We start from the raw sequence: 17,846 nt of genomic DNA, 5'->3' as shown, positions 1-17,846 counted from the left end.
CATTCTTCTGTGCCAAGAATCTGGAGCCAATTGTCACTCCTTTTTGACCTGACAGTTGTTTTAGCAGAGTGCTGGCTGAAACCCTGACATCTGATTGGTGTTATTCCTGTCCCTGCACCAGCCTTGTCACTGGTGACCGATCTAAATAGAACCCTGTGCGTTCACTGTCACCTTACATCTGCCTTCCTTCTCCACCGCTGTCTTCTACCCAGTCTGTAAAAGAGCCCAGTGGGTGGATCACCTGTACCAGAGATCTATGTGTAACATGGATCAAATGAGTAACTTTTGACATAATATACACTGGAGCAATAATATCAAATAGTCAAGTTAGAAAAAAAATCAGTTTATGGCGTGTGTGTGATTTTAAAAACAGTCTTCACCTTAATGTTTCTCTCCCTCATCCCAGCCAATAGCAGAATAAACATTCAGAACCTTATTGGCATGCTACAAAGGGCAAGATATCCTAGCATTCTCCTGTTTTTAAAAATGTCTCTATTGGAAGACAGAGATATTTGGTAGCAGATGCACTGGTGGGCACCATCTCCTAAATGTCCCCTTCTTGTATGAGTTCAGGGTTGCTTCGAGGGTTTGACAAAGCATTTCTATTGCTATAGGGGGGTATACGAGATTGAGTTCCAGAAGCTACTCAAAAGGCTGGCGAGTACAGTGGCACTATGACCCTGCAACACTAATCTGGAACTTGGAGAGAATTCTCCTCTCCTGCCAGTGTTCTCTTTTTTAATACAAGAAGACTTCTAGATCGAGAGCTCTGTTAGCTCTTGACAGGGAGAGAATTAATCCTCTCAATAAGGATAGTTCCCAGGATATGAGGAAAGCACAGCCCATCCAGAGAGCTGAGGACACACTTTACCTGATCTCTGCCTTGCTTCTTGTCCCAACTCTACACGGTGCTCGACAGCAACCTGCCAGGGGCAGTACATGTGAATAAATTGTCAGAAAGCGCCACCCTTGGGCTATCAGTGACATCTTCCCACCCGTTGGTATGGCCTTCAGAAACCCTTTGGCAAGGCTTGAGGAAGAGGAGGAGGCCCTGGCTTCAAACATTTTAAACGTTTCCCTTTCCAGAGCTCTGTCTTCTTCTCAGAACTAAGGGGTCTATTAGGATGGTGGGCGGATCGACAACGCCCTACCGGCGGTGGCGATCCGCCTGCCAAAACTCCCAGCCAGACGGCCTTTTACCTCCCGCCCCATTAGCATGGCGGGGGTACCGCGGTGGACGGAAAGACCGTCCACCGCTTTTCCGCCGGTAGGCAATCGTCACGACCTCAATGGTGGTGGTGTAATGCCTTTCCATGGCGAAGACTCCGCCATGGAAAGGCACGCACTGTTTCCTTAGGGGGCCCGTTGCGGGCCCTCAGGGGGGTGGAGGTTGGGGGCTGCACTTAGAGGGTACCCATGGTACCCCCTGACATTGGCATACACAAGGTGGCAGGCACCACCCGCCACAATGCAATATATGCGGGATGTGACCTCCAGGGTGGCGGTCGCATCCTAATTGGCCGTGCGGGACCACCGCACCACTGGCGGCGGGTCCCAGCACTGCTAGGGTGGCGGGCTGACTGGAGTCCGCTCGCCATCCAAATAGACCCTTAGCTTTGTGACATGCCAAAGAGTAAGAGTATTGTGTACTACAAATAAATAACCTTAATGTTATTGCTATCTATCACTAACATTTCAGTTCCACTCACTGAACCCCTGCGCCTCATTTGCATTCAGTCTGTTATAGGCTATCTTCCTCATTCATACCCACTTGTAAATTCACACATATAATATATCCTACTTTTGCTTGCCTTCCATCCACACATCAGTCCCCACTACAATCCCACTCACCTTCCACACACACCTCACTTCTTAACCATACCTACCTCCTATCTCCCCCCTTCATGTGGCACTGGTTGTATTCACCATCCTATTGTTTTTCTCTAGTAACACATATTTTTCTTCTGCAGAGGATGAAGATCCCAGTCTGTAGGAGCCAGCGATATCCAGAACGAAGCCCACAAGACACTGAGCTTTTATTCTGGGCAATGAAGTCTTCTTACCTGTGATCCTACATGGTCCCATAATTGGTGATTTACCTCTGTTGAGTGACAGTGCTCTTAATTACAACTGGGGGAACTTCAGTCCTACAGTCTTTCTACCAGTTGTAATATTCCTTGAAGAGAGCTTCATCCTGAGATACTACAATTGGAGAGATGCGTTACTTTAGAGCCATGCTCAATCTAATGTATGCATGCGTGATGAGGTTTTCACCAAGATCCCACAAATGTTTGAAGAGATTTTAATACTGCGACCCTACCGTCAGTCCCGGTGTGTACATCGGTCTTTATCATGTGATCCTGCACTCTATAATAGTGTAGGAAAAAAACTTCTGCCTGAGATTCTACACTTAATCCTAGTATATATGACGTTCATCCTGAGATCGTACACTGAATCCTAATACATGAAGAGGCCTTCATTCTGAGGTCACACGTTTATTCCTAGTGTTTGAAGGGACCTCAGCTCTTACATTTAATACCAGTGCATAGAAAGACATTCGTCCTGAGATCCGACACCCAATCCTAGAGAGCGGATTTTCATTCTGAGATTTTATACCTAATCCGAGTGCATGAAGAGTCCTTTCTGAAATCCCACAGCTAATCTTAGAACTTGGAAATACCTTCATTCTGAGATCCTACTCCGAATCCTAGAGTGTGGAGAGATGGTCATCCTTAAATTCTGCACCCCATCGAAATGTATGGAGAGTCTTTCATCCTGTGGTCCAACATAGAGCCATGGCTACTGGCACCTGCTAATCTACACTCAAGTCTAATCTAGTTAGAATTGTCAAGTATCGGATTTTAGGATCAGTTCTTGTCACTGGAGAGAACTTAATCCTGAAATACACCATTAGACTCTACTGTTTAATCAACAGACTTTTTCCATAAGAACCTGTGCTCAGCCCTGTCCCCTTGTCAAACTTGCCATGTAGTAATCCTAGGCCTCAATCCGGCCATGTGATCCATTAAGCAGTAAGACTTCTCTTGTCAACCCCACTCGAAAACCTCTGCATCATTTATGTGAGTGGGGGATGACCGACTTTGGTCACTTGTAGAATCTCAAAGGATGTGCCTTGCTTGTAGAATCTCAAAGGATGTGCCTTGTGTAGTTTATCTGATTTTAAACCTAATTTTAGGACAAAAGAGCACCTAGACGACCCTCAGGTAGGCTAGAGGAAGAGTCTGTATCGGATATTTTTTAAGATATCATGACGTCAAAAGATCCTGCCAACCTGTCTCGACTACTGTGATCATGAAAGTCATATGTTTTCCTATAGCACATAGTGCTCCCCATACTAGTTTATTATGAGTTATTTCCACAAGCTGACTCTGGAAGCACACGTCCCTGTACTTCTAGTATTTGTGCTCATCTTGTTATTGTTATTGTTATTGTTATTTTAATTTTATACCGCGCCTAATCACCTGCAGGTCTCTAAGCGCCCGGAAAGATGGTACAGGACAATAACATAACAGGGTCAGAACATCTATTTGCTTTGCAATGTATTCAGGGTCAATTATGCAAACATTGCTATTGTTCCATGCCTTTCAACTTAACATGTATTTTTTTTATTAATAAATGTTTATTGATTCTGATTCTTTTCTGTGTCTGTTTCAACACTTTGTAGTCCATGGGATTTATTTCCCAGGAGAATACATTTTCTATGAGACATAGGAAAATGCAAAGATCAGTGCTTGCTTGGTGGAGTGTTGTCAGTGGTTGGGTTTGAGAGATCTATTTGCATATTGTCTGTTGGGCTTTAAAGAGTTCCCTTAAGCATGGGACTTGCATGGCAAATGTTTACCAATTGGCAGTGTTGTTTTGGAGAGAACACATGTCTGCCTGCGGATGCTTGGGTGACTTTGGCGGTCCTCTCATTGAGCCTGCATATGCGCCTGAATCAGCTAGAAGATATGTGCTAGTGAGTGGGCTCTTCACCCCATCTGAATGCACTATTACTCTGCCCTGCAGCAGCTGCTTCTGTGGTGCAACACAGCATGCACTCTCATCACAAGTTGAGCACTTTCCGAGGCCCTCTCCCCTCTGAGCTACATTGCTCTACTCTCTAGCTCATGTGCCACACACATATTCAGGGCTGAAGCCAGTAGGTCTTTTTATGCTCCTGCACCCCACTCCAGGCAGCAACAAGGTTGGAGAATGTGATGTGAGGGACTGGACACTCCTCACCCACAGGCACCGCACCTACCACTTCTTGGAGGCCATGCAAGACTGCCCCTCCACCCACTGAACAGAGGCACAAAGGCTTGACTGTGCTGTCTATTCAGAGCCACTTGCGAGGCTGCTTCCTGTGTAGGGGAGCCCTTTTTGTGCAGGGTCCATGGCCACGTAGCACTAGCAGGACCTGCCACCTTCTCATGCCTACTCCTAGGTTAAGCCTTTTGCCTGTTATGAGTTCCCTCGTGACTGATGGGCAAAAGATTGTAACCTTCTTTTTTCTGCCTCAGGTGAGAACGCAGACCGTATGTTACCTGTAGTATGACTAAAGAGAAGTATGCACTGCTCGTGTTGTGCTGTGCGGGTGGAAGGGCGATGAGGAAAGCTTGCACTGCTGTTGTCCAAGGAATTTGATCTGTGAGTGCTGGTCTAAGCCGAAAAGTCCTCTGCGGGCTCCTGTCACTCGCCACGGCCCACAACATTAGTGTGGTACGCATCAGAGGGTGTAGGGCAGTGGTGTCACTGCAAGGCTCCTGTCACAGACCGCTGAAGCAGGGAAATGAGAGCTTTCACTGTGAGAATGTCACATTCATACATTCTTAAAGCACTCTGGTGCTTTGTCCTATTAAAATACTGGCCTTGAAAACAATAACTTTGTTTAGTACCTATAAATATAGCTACATTTATGGAATTCGCATTGCACGCAGTAAAATGTTGTGATGCCTCTCCTACTCTGTTGACCACGCGTCCAGTCACTCATTCTTCTATCTTTCACCACTTCTAGCATTAAAAGGGCCAATTAATGGACTGGGGTTATGTGTGCATCTCTTAAAACGAGAGCCCTAAAGACAAATCACAATAAAATCCCGAAGAACCTACATTGGAAAATCCACACAAGAAAATCAATACTGAATAATTCACAGACCGGACAAGATTTCAAGGTGCAAACTATGACGGATTATTAAATTCTCATAATGTAAATACATGCATATAATATTGGTAGCAGAAATTAAGCCCAAATCTATTCAAATACCAGTACCGATAACAGTCTAGAACACAGCAAAATATGAGTCAAGGAGCATTTGTCATAAAGACTGCTCAATATAAGCTAGACAGAGGAAATCTGAAAAATATCCTAAGTGCAGGTAATGAAACAGACCAACATGGAGTCTGCACTTTAAGGGGACTAAGAAAAAAACTGGATAATGTTAAAGGCTTGACATGAAGTCTGCTTCTAAGGAAGACTAGTGGAAATCTTGGCTCGCCTCCCAAATGACAAGTTTGTACACACTTTTAGACAGCAAAAATCATACAGTCACTGTGGTTCGTTCAAGAATATTTCCTCACATAACCCAATATTAGAACACAAAACACATCGCATGGTAAAATGATTTTTACTCTAAATCTAATAAATAAAGCTGCATTATGTCCTAAAGAGAAAACAATATCACATTCAAAATATAAACAGCACCTCCCTCCGGCCTTATGAAGTATCCTTCACATGTTTACAATTGTAAATCCGTTCTCTCAAGGAACATCGTGAACAGAAAATAATGCCTTTCAAGAATGTAGCTGAGCAAGCAAGAATGTATAGTTAACTGAATTTCATACAATTGCATAAATAATGAATGCCACATTTGAGCTCCGCTGTTCACAGGCAGGGAAGGGGGAGACAAGGCAGTGTCAGGCTCCGGGCCTCCCACGCATTAAAAATGCGCAGTTTTGAAAACACGACTCGGCCTGCTTTTGAGCACATATTAATCTCTGCTGCTAAACTCAGTAAGGACATTACATTTGCATCTCATTAGTAGCAATTATAAGCCACAATTATTAATTGGGGACTTTTCTTCCCTGTAGCCATGGATGCAATCTTTCATTTACGCATTGACTTATATTTGCGTTCGCCCATCTACATTATCACACAAATACATTTGCCAATGAATGGAGAAGCACTGTTAACTCAGAAAGCCAGATTTGTTGGTTTTGTCAATGCTGATTTATTTTGTAAGGTGAAAATTCAAAAGCAGCGTGTACAGTACAGTGATCATGTGCTCCGTGGGGGCGCCTGAGGGGGGCAGCATGTCATGTGTTTACACCAGAACCTGTGCGGGAGGTGTTGTAGCACAGACATGTAATGTGCAGCACGTTTGCCTTTAGTGATGCTAACAAGGCGGACATGTGATGTTCAGTGAAGCAGTCACGACCCAGCTGAGTCCTTTATAGGGCTGGGCGTAGTTTGCGTAGTGCCACTACGCACACTACGCAAAATTTTGGAAAAATCATTTTGGAAAACGGGGGGCGCGTCCTGAGGGTCCGTGTGCCCGGTGTAAGAAGCTGGATATCTGACTATGGTTACCCCCAACTTTTTGCCTAGTGTTTTGCTGGTTTTTTACTTAGTTGGCCTGGGATCCTGCTATTCAGGACCCCAGGCTTCCTGCTCTCTCTGTAAAATGGACTCCATGTGCCCTAGGTACATATCTAATTGGATACTGAGTCACCTTATCAGTCCCTGTACAGTGTACCTTAGGTACCCAGGGCATAGGTGTACCCAGGGCCTACCAGGGGCTGCAGCATGTATTATGCCACCCCTGGCTGGCCATCCAAATCTGACACAACCGGCTGCTAAGACAGCTGGGGCAAGGTGGTGTAATCACCCTTTGCTGTAGATATAGTTTACCTATATCTAACCCTAAAATGGACACATATCCTCCTATCAGTCACTCCTATGGCAGGCCTTAACAATCCTGGAGGCAGAGTGCTTGGAATTATGTGAGATGGTGCTCTGGCATGAGCTGAGCCCGTCTGCAGCTTGCGGAACCAAGTCCTAATAGCTGTTCCATGATAACGCTATACCATATACTCTTAAGTGCATTATCGACCTCGCGGTTGAATGCTAACTCTGGTATAACATTATCAAAACATGTCGAGTAAGGTGTCATACGAATTGGAATACTACCCCCTCACCAATTCTGGCGACGGGGGAAGCATTCCACCCTTCTAGAGGGACACGACATGTATGTAACTGTGAACCCCGGTTAAAGTTAACTCGAGCCTTGGCATCACAAAATGGATGCCGCCACCACAGACACAAGTCTGACCTCCTGCTGCTGGGAGTCCTTCCAGCGAGGGCGGCTTGGACAAAGGGTTTCCTGCCTTGGGAGGTGCTAGCACCACCCCAGACAGGATTTTGTGTATTGGGTAGGACAGGCCTGAAAGGAATGAGACATGCCTGGGGCACAAAAGGTGCCCTGTGCATACACTGGTTCAAACCAGTTGCTGGGGCATCCCTGCCCCAGCTCTGGCGCGAAAACCGGACAAAGGATAGGGGGTGTAACCACCCCCCTTCCTGGTCCCACCCAGGGGAGGGACCTAGTCAGTAGTGCAGCCCCCTTTAGGAGAATAAAGGTAGGAGCTGGTCCCATTCCAAATTAGATTATCCTGAACAATTCTACAAGAAGAAACTCTGGACTTTGACGTTCTGCTCCACAGAAGACTGAAGAATCTCCCTTGTGGGCAAGGAGTGTCCACCCTGCAACTGCAGGCACTATCAGCGTCCAGCGGCTTCACTTTGTCGTCTTCCCTTGAGGATCCAGACTTCAGAGCCTGACGAGACCCGGATTCCCAGACCTCTCCGACCTCAACCTACATCTGCAGCACAGCTGAGATCCATGGGTGCGACGAGACATGTGGGAATGGCCTTCTTGAACGAACCTGCACTTCGCTTCCAGCACAACTCTCGAGGTAAACTCGACCAAGTGCTTTGGGGACTGAGAAGCCCCAGCCCCGAGCAGCCCCTGCACCGAAGATCAGCCCTCCAGCATCCACGAGATCTGCGTGGGGCCCTTCTGCTTGTTTGCTGCTTGACGCGTTGTCTGGTCACTTGCCGGCTGGCTAGTGGCCTCCTAGACGACAAACTTTGAAATCTTTGCTGCTGGTCTGGTTGCTCCAGACTGGCCCTTGCTTCCTTCCAAAAGAGGGGCACCCCGGACTCTCCTAGTCCGCACCAGACGCTTTTTCTACTCACCGCATGGGTTGCCTTTGCCAAGGCCTGTTGACGCCAATTCCGGATCCAACACCGCCGACAGCGAGAGCAAGCATGGGACAGCTCGTGCCTCCATCCTGGTTGTCGAAGACACCTCCTGGTCCACGTGGCTGCAGAGTCAAGCGTCCACTCTTCACCTGATCGCGACGACGACATCTGGTTCCTTCTTGGTTCCACTCCAGTCACTGGCTAGTGACTGTGAACATTGTCCCCTCTGCTTTAAGGTCCTCTCCTTCACCGATCCACCCTTGGATCGCACCGGACATCTTCCTCCTGGTCGCCTCCAGCATCTTTTCTTTCAGGCTCCATTGACTTCAAATCGAGAACCCGACACGACTTCGCACCTATGCACCCGCAGCCCGTGGGTGAGGTAACGAGAGCATTTCGGTGCTCAAGGGTAGCTTGACTCTCCTAGTGTCCAGTTCCACAGTTGTTTTAGTCCTAACTAGTCAGGATTGTCCGTACTTACCTTTTACTTGAACTGCACTGTCCATAGACGTTGTTACGCATCCCGCGTGTGAGTTCACACTCTGCATCCGCGTCCCGTGGGCCTCCTATTTCTTACCTAAGGTTAGGATAGCGTAGTCCCAGCGGTCCTGCAGCCTCTGGACAGCTCCAATTCTTCTATTGACTCCCACATTCCATTTACTTAATATATGGTTTGCCGTGCCCCTTGGGCACCATGGTAATTGTGTGTAACTTGTCGTATTTTTCCTAAGAGATTGTCATGTGCTTAGCCCTCTGACCTCATAAAGAGTTCAGAGGTGTTTGTTATTAATAAATATACTGTTTATTTTCATAACAACCTGTGTGGTGTCATTTCATCTGGTATTCAGGGGGTTATATTGTGGTAAAACAGCTGGCTTCTCATGCCAAAAGAGTTTAGCCTAAGACTGCTTTGTCCATGCTACCATTAGGATAGCTGGTCTGTAAGGTTGACTTACAACCAATCACCATAAGGGTTGTTTGGACTGATACAAGGTGATCACTAGAACTAGTGAGCATCATATATCAGGCCAACTTCTCACATTGGTGGCAGCGGTGGGATTTGAGCTTGCTGTTGTTTTTATCACGTATAATCTTGAAATATCATTTGAAAGATCACATAAGGTACTATAGGTACATATAACAAGCTTAGAAATACTCTGAGTTCTACTGAACCAGCTGTTGTAGTAGAAAGGGCCTAGCACACCCTGACTACAACTCTTAGCAAGGGATCAGTAGGAAAATCCATAGTGTAGGTAGGTGCATCACTTACACCTCACTAGAAAGCATGTCTACCACAGGAGAGACTTCAGAGACTCCCCTAGTAGTTAGTGACCCTCCACAGGTCATTTCCAGATATGCAGCTCTCAGTTTCCAGGAGATGAGACAATTGTGTACCTCCAGGAAATTGAAACAGGGTTCTAACCCTACCACTCCTTTTCTGTTAGGTCTCTTAGAGACATATGATGCTAGAAAAGCTTCTAACACAGATGGGTGCATGCCAGCCTTAGAAGGTACTCATGGTGATGCAGACCTCCCTGAAACAGAAGATGTAGAAGAGGAGGAGGAGGAAGAGGACCCCTCTGGGGATGAGGCAGACCAAGGACTTGTAGTAGTCAGTAGGCTAACCAGGGCCAACTTAGACATGCATAGCGAAGGAACTGGGGGACCCCCAGTGTTGACCCTGTGCAGGCCTAACTTTGGGGTTAGGAGAGATAGATCTCCTTCTAGGGACTCCAATAGATCTGTGCACTATCATGCATCTGCTCAGAGGAGAATGACTTCCCCTCGGAGGAGAGAGCATGAAGCAAAGATAAAGGAAGCTAATCTGAGGATCCAAAGGGAAGAACTTGCCCTTGCCAAAGAGAAGCTTGCCTTTGCTAGAGAGCAACAGTTGAGTGGGGTAGTCCCCACTGGTGGCAGCAATATCCCTAGGGATAGAGAAAGGGGTTTTGATACTAGAAACCTGAGTAAAATAGTGCCCTCCTATAAGACAGGAGATGATATCCACAAGTGGATAACTGCTTTGGAGAGAGCCTGCAAAGTACAGCAGGTACCCCAGAGTCAGTGGGCAGCTATATTGTGGTTCTCCTTTGAAGGTAAAGGTAGAGACAAGCTCCTCACTGTTAGAGATGAGGATGCTAATGATTACCAAGTCCTGAAAACTGCTCTGATTGATGTGTTTGGCTTAACCACTGAACAGTACAGGTTAATGTTCAGAGACACCCAGAAAACTCAGGCTCAAGATTGGACTGACTTTGTTGATTGTGCCACTAAGGCTTTGGAAGGCTGGCTACTGGGAAGTAAGGTTACTGATTTCACAGGATTGTATAATCTAATTATGAGAGAGCAAGTCTTAAATAATTGTCAGAACCAGTTATTACACCAGCACCTGGTAGACTCTGATCTGACCTCTCCACAAGAATTGGGTAAGAGGGCAGACAAATGGGTCAGAACCAGGATTAGGCCTAAGAACCAAGGTGGTGACCAAAAGAAGGAATCAACCAAGCCTCAAGAGAAGGGTGGGAATAAATCTACAGATCAAACCACATCAGGGCAACAAAAATCCTCTGAGGGGGGTGGGTCCCAGAATCCTTCCAATACCCAGAAGAAAGCTTATTGCCATACCTGCAAACAGTTAGGCCATTGGAAAACTGACAGTAGTTGCCCAAGGGCCAACAACAATAAGGAGAACATACCCCCAAGTAACACTTCCAAGCCTCCTGTTACTACTAGTAGTAATCCCCCAGGTGGTGGGAGTGCCCCCAAGAATTTGGGTGGATTTACTTTGGGAGTTTCTGGCCTAACCAGGTCCCCTAACTCAGATGCTCTTGTCTGTGAAACTGGCATGGGGTTTGCCAACTTCACTGATTGCCCCAACACTTTGGGCAAATACAGACAGGAGCCCCTCATCAATGGTTTAAAAGTTGAGGCCTATAGAGACACAGGGGCTAGCATTACTATGGTGACTGAGAGCCTAGTCCCCTCAAGGCAACTTTCACCTGGTGCCACATACCAGGTGACAAACATTGATGGAGTGCAGAAAAATCATCCCATGGCAGTGGTAAATCCCAGCTGGGGTGGCGTCACTGGCCCCAAGAGAGTGGCAGTGTCATCAAACTTGCCTGTAGATTGCCTACTGGGGAATGATTTAGCGATCTCAGCCTGGGCTGAGGTAGAGCAAGAAACCCATTCTAAAATGGTAAATCTTCCTGAACAGGTTAGGAGGGCTGTGCCAGGCTCAGCCCAATCCCAAACAGATGTGTTCCCTGAAAAGGTTAGCAGGGCTGTGATGGTAACAGCCCATACCCAAACTGATTCCTGTGTTGTGAAGCCTGAAACTATGGATCGGGGGGGGGGGGTTATGTAGGAAGGTGGATATCTGACTATGGTTACCCCCAACTTTTTGCCTAGTGTTTTGCTGGTTTTTGACTTAGTTGGCCTGGGATCCTGCTATTCAGGACCCCAGGCTTCCTGCTCTCTCTGTAAAATGGACTCCATGTACCCTAGGTACATATCTAATTGGATACTGGGTTCACACTCTGCACCCGCGTCCCGTGGGCCTCCTATTTCTTACCTAAGGTTAGGATAGCGTAGTCCCAGCGGTCCTGCAGCCTCTGGACAGCTCCAATTCTTCTATTGACACTCACATTCCATTTACTTAGTATATAGTTTGCCGTGCCCCTAGGGCACCATTGTAATTTTGTGCAACTTGTCGTATTTTTCCTAAGAGATTATCATGTGCTCAGCCATCTGACCTCATAAAGAGTTCTGAGGTGTTTGTTATTAATAAATATACTGTTTATTTTCATAACAACCTGTGTGGTGTCCTTTCATCTGGTATTCAAGGGGTTATATTGTGGTAAAACAGCTGGCTTCACATGCCAAAAGAGTTTAGCCTAAGACTGCTTTGCCCAAGCTACCATTAGGATAGCTGGTCTATAAGGTTGACTTACAACCAATCACCATAAGGGTTGTTTGGACTGATAGAAGGTGATCACTAGAACTAGTGAGCATCATATATCAGGCCAACTTCTCACACCCGGGACAGGGGTCCCTCGTGCCTGGGCAGACTCCCTGATCTCCCCGGCCTGGTTGGAGCCCCGGAGCCCTGCAGCCCCCCGGGGCCCTGCAACTCCCGAGCCCTGGAGCCCCGGAGGCCTGCAGCCCCGGAGCCCTGCAGTCCCTGGAGCCCTGCAGTCCCCGCAGCCCTGCAGCCCCCGTAGCCCTGCAGTCCCCGAGCCCCGGTGCCCTGCAGCCCTGCAGCCCCGGAGCCCTGCAGTCCCCGAGCCCCGGAGCCCCGGAGCCCCCGAGCCCTGCAGGCCCGGAGCCCTGCAAGGGCAGGCTGGAGCCCTCCCCCGGAGGCTCGGGGCAGGCAGATTGGCGTCATTTCGGTCCCGGCCATCTGGTCGCCCCTCTCGCCTCGGCCATCTGGTCGCGACCAATGCTTTCCTATAGGGCGACCAGATGGCCAGTGTTAGATCTGGGGGTCTCTAGTTGGCAGAGGTAGGTACCACTGTCCAAATAGGGACCCTTGCTTCTAGTCAGGACAAGGAGATAACTCTCTGAGATAACCCCTGCTCGCCCTCTAGGTAGCTTGGCCTGAGCAGTCTAGGCTAATCAGAGGCAATGCGTAAAGTATTTGTACCAACACTCACAGTAACACAGTGAAAACACCACAAACTGATTCCACAACAGTTTAGAAAAATAAAGGTATTTTTAATCTAAACTACACAAGACCAAAACGACAAAAATCCAACATACACAGTTCAAGAATATGGTTTCAAAGAGTTCTTAAGGTTGCGTTAAAGTTCTTCAAGTTGCGGTAAAAATAACCACAGATGCGTGAAAAGTTCACAGTTGCGTCACGTTTACTCACAGTACCTTTAGTTGCAACAAAGTTCCAAAAAGCAGAAGCTGGTGCGGTGGAAAACAAGCGATGCGTTGCTCCTGAGACCCTGGGGAGGCGTTTGTGACAGCCCCGCTGCAGCAGCGGGCGTGTTGCGACGAATCCGGTCTGTATGGGGAGGAAGGCCACTTGTATGGATTCCGGTGCGTAGGTTCCGTAGGAAGTCTGTTCTCGCAAAGGCACGATGCGACGATCTCGAAGGTGCTGCGACGATCTCCGGGGCGACGATGCGCGGTCCAGCGGCGATCCTTTCTCTCGCAGCTCCTCGATGCGATGATTCTGCGACGACACTCGCAGCGACGTGATGCGGTCCGCAAGCAAGCGGTGCGGCGTTCTCACCCAGCGACGACAGGCTCTGCGACGATACTCGCAGCGATGTTTGATTCTCCCGCACCGGTCTGGTGCGTCCCGCAAACGAAGGATGCAACGTCTCTGGCAGCGGCGTCAGGCGCTGCGACGATCTCGACCTTCGTAGCGGCGGGAAACTTCTCGCACTGTCGGGGATGCGCTCCGCAAGCGAGCGATGCGACACTTTTCAGATTCAAAAGTCACTCAAGCTTAGTTTCAAGCTTCCCAGCACAGGTCCAACCTCCAGAGGCCCCACAACTGGATCAAGCACTCTAGGAGGGACAGAACTCACTCAGCAGAGTTCAGGGAAGCTGGGGGTGAAGTCCTTTTGTTCCTGGGACTTCAAAAACAGGGAGCCAGCTCTTCTCAGGCCCTTGGAGATTCCTTCAAGACAGGGGACACAGCACACAGCAAAGTCCTTCCCCTCTCCTTGGCAGCAAAGCAACAGCAGGTCAGTCCAGCAGAGCAACAGCAGGACAATCTTCCTTCTTCAGAGTCAGCTTTCTCCTTGGCAGAGGTTCCTTCTTGATTTCCAGGATGATCTAATTTTCTGTTGTCAGGGGTCCTGTACTTATACCCCTAAAAGTCTTTGTTCTCTTTGTGCATGTGGGCCCTGAGCCCGGTCTGAACCAGTTCTGGAGTTTCCTGAGTACTTTGTTTTGCTGGCTTCTGGCTTCCTTTCAGAGTGAGGGGCAGGGTCCTCAGCCGCCCAGCAGGGGGGTGGAGCCAGCATTGTGGAAGGCAGGCACAGCCCTATTCAGCCCAGGTGCTAACTCCTCCCACTACTCCAGTTGCAAATGCAGTCATTCAGCCTAGTGCTGACTCATCCAGGGGAATTCCCACCTGGGGAATTCCCCAGCCCCTGTCACTCTCAAACCAGACAGTCAATACACAAACAGGCCCAGGCACACAGAAGGGTCAGACAAGAGAACAGCAACTTTCTAAAAGTGCTGTTCTCAAACACAGGAGTTTAAAACAACCTTTCCTAAAAGATGTGTTATTAAATTCTGAGTTCAGGCATACTAGATACTTATGTCCTATCTTGTTCCTATGGGAAGAAATGCTGTTAACCACTGTAGCCAGCAGCCCCCATGTTAATCTATGGAGCAAGATAGCCTTACAATAGTGAAAAACGAAAATGGCTGTAATTCACTACCAGAACATGTTACCTGCACCAGTACATGCTCTACCTTTCACATACACTGCACCCTGCCCAGGGGGGTACCTTGAGCCTTCCATAGGGGTGATTGATGTGCACGAAAAGGGAAGGGTTAGGCCTGGTCAGTGGGGACACTGACCAGGAAGACATGGCAGTTCTAAACTGCACGCAGGCACTGCAGTGGCAGGCCTGAGACACCATTTTAGGGCTACTCATGTGGGTGGCACAATCAGTGATGCAGGCCCACTAGTAGTATTTGTCATCACCAGCCCTGGCACACCCAGTGCACTTTACTAGGGACTTCATGGTGATACAAATATGCCAATCATGTATATCCAATTACAATAACAATTTACACGGAGAGCATATGCACTTTAGCACTGATCAGCAGTGGTAAAGTGCGCAGAGTCCTATTGCCAACAGCCACGGGTCAGGAAAAATAAGGGAGGAAGAAGCAAAAAGTTTGAGGATGACCCTGCAAGAAGGGCCAGTTCCAACACAACCCCCTTCCAGCCTAAAGCCAGGGTAGACCAAACGATACCTTGATGGTATTCCCTGCTTAAGGAGATAGAACACGGAAACTGGCCCACACAGCAGGGCAGTCCTGTTCTATGCCGTCCTAAACCCAGTTCAATCACTTTATCCATGCTCTCAGGGTCCATTAGGCCAATCCATGTGGAACCCTTCTCCTCGCCTGTGGACACTACCTGTGCAGCACTTAAACTTAACTTGCTCACCGGTGTGTCCCAACAGACAGACAGCAAGCCACAGTGACCACCGCCAGTGATCAGGGATGAGACCCAGGCCTTATGCCTCTCAGGGCTCTCAAACCCCTGTGGCGTCAGAGGGTGGGGGGCAGTAGCCCCAGGTGCTTGGCACCCTTTGTCCACTCCCTCTCTTGTCATGTCAGGTCTAGCATCCTGGCACTGACCCACCAGTCCCGGACCTGTATCCGGCGGCTGGATAGGAGGCTGAGGTGGGCTTCTCCACACCCAGTCCTCCTCTTCCTTGGGGATCTGTACCCTCCCACCTGGAGGGGTACCCCCTTCTGAAATAGCCAGGGCACCTGTGGCAGGTGTCCCGCACCATTCACCCACCAGTTCAGGGGTTCTATCCTGCAACTGGTATTCCAGGTCAGGGGGGACACCCCGGACCTGGCCCTCAAACCTAGGCTCCAAAGCCTCCAGGTCAGACAACACCTGAACCTGGCTTCCCCACCCAGGGACCAACCCTTGCGATGGAACATTTGCCTGGCGCACCAGGACTTTACTCACGGATATGCCTACACTGGTTTCCAGGGGCAACCCTGTCCACCAAGACAACCAAGAACACAACTTTCCTACCAGTTCAGGACCTCCCTCCAGCAACTGGTTTCTCAACCTAGGGTTTAACCCCTCAGGTTGTACCGGGGTCAGAAGCGAGGACTCCCTCCCTCTGCACCTCCTTCCAGAGCTCTGCACCCTCCCTACTGGAGGGGTGCCCCTGGGAACCATATTGGTCAGGGCACTGGTTACAGATGCCCTCCCTTCCAGGTCAGGCAGATCCTGAACCTGGTCTCCCAACCCAGGGACCAATACCTGCGGTTGTGCACTTGCCTGGCACGCCAGGACTTCTGGGGACTTACACAGTACCCCCATGAGGGTGACACACAATTCATGTGTCCTGTGACAGTCTGCCTGGCGCAGATCTCCCGACCCCTGTCCACCTGACAGCGCGGGAAGATCCCCCAGGACAGAAGTGAGGTCACCAGGGTCACTCACTGGGGACTCAGCCCTTCTGACTGGTCCCTGACCCACTGGTTCTCCCACTGGAGACTCCTCCCCCCTCTCACCCCTCAGTCTAGACTTCTGTACCCTCCCAAATGGAGCGGCACTGCCAGACACCAGAACTGATGGAGGCCTGGTTACAGGCACTCCCCGTTCAACAGACACTAGGAGATCTTCCTCAAATGGCCTACAAGTACAGTCTAGGCCCCCAACCTGGTGTTCCCTCAAGGAACCCTCCAGGCCCTGAGACTGGGTTTCGGGCACCGTGAGACACACCGTCCCACACTCATTCCTTCTCCACTGAGACTGGACATGAGCCCCTACACCCCTCCCACTACACTGGGACCTAACTGGGTTACCCTGAACCCCTTCCACCTCACAGGTCTGGAAGATATCTAAGCCACTCCTTTTGGGATCACTCCCCAATGCCTCCTCAGACTCTCTGGAATCCACCAAGAGGTCTGCCTCCAACGCAAGCTCTCTGGGGTCAGAGAACACACACTCCACCGGGTGTTGGCATAGCTCTGAAAAACAGGGACTTAAAATATGCTCTCCAACAAATGAATCACACAGCCCCCCACAGTTGTTAACCAAGCTACCCTTTGTCTCACCCTCCAGTGCCTCACACAAGTACCCCACACCACTCTCCTGAGACTGGCAAGACAGTATCTGACTGTCTCTGTCACACAACCCACACTCTTCTGGCTGGTCTTCACACACACACACCAAGGTTTCTACCACGGGGGAACCCCTCTCCCTGTACCTCTCATCTAGAGTCAGTAGAGTGTCCCTCCCACCACTAGGAATATGGTCCCCTGTGCCAATCCCCCAATCCACTTCAGGGACACTGCACTCCACTGGAACTACATCATAAACCTGAACCCCCTGGTGTATGTCGACCCCCTCCCTCAAGTCAGGCGCCACATCTCTGGGTGTTTGTACCTTTCTCTCAGCACTGGAAACTATAATATTGCTGCCACCATCTGAGCTGAACTCCACCTCCAACTCAGCAAAGCTCACCTCTTGAGCTACCCATGTTTCTTCTTCAGCTGAGACCTTCATGGCCTCACGCCTCTTGAGCTCCAACTCAAGCTTCCTGATTCTTAATTCATGGGCCAAGGTCAATTTCAATTCCTCTAGGGCACGGGCAACTTTGCTCTCCTCCGCCGCCCTTTCTTCCTCCATTTGCTTCATCTTTAATTCAAGCCTCAACATTTCTAACTTATGATCTCTCGCCCTTTGGTTTTCCTCCAACTCCTCTGGTGAAAAACTGTCAGCTGAATGGTTGCTGCTAGCCCTTGAGGCCGCTCTGGACACAGGCAGATCCTGTGGCCTGAAACCATTCCTTTGTGCATCCTCATCCACTTCTGCATCATCTGTCTCCCCAGCCTCTTTGGTCTCCCA

At 49.1% G+C, this 17,846-nt stretch overlaps 1 protein-coding gene across 1 annotated transcript in view; it reads left to right on the top strand.

The window, feature by feature from the left end:
• LOC144822229 (myeloperoxidase-like) overlaps positions 1 to 3,132 on the top strand; it is a 187,243-nt gene extending 184,111 nt beyond the window's left edge. Inside the window, exon 14 of the mRNA XM_078679478.1 lies at positions 1,971 to 3,132. Within this exon, the coding sequence (XP_078535604.1) occupies positions 1,971 to 1,993 (23 nt within the window). The 3' untranslated portion in view covers positions 1,994 to 3,132. The remainder of the gene's footprint in view (positions 1 to 1,970) is intronic.
• Positions 3,133 to 17,846: the final 14,714 nt, after the last annotated feature.

This window comes from Lissotriton helveticus, chromosome 3_1, assembly GCF_964261635.1.
Source record: "Lissotriton helveticus chromosome 3_1, aLisHel1.1, whole genome shotgun sequence".
Lineage (NCBI taxonomy): Eukaryota > Metazoa > Chordata > Amphibia > Caudata > Salamandridae > Lissotriton > Lissotriton helveticus.
Note: the sequence above shows the minus strand (reverse complement) of the source record. Positions and strands in the feature narration are given on the sequence as shown.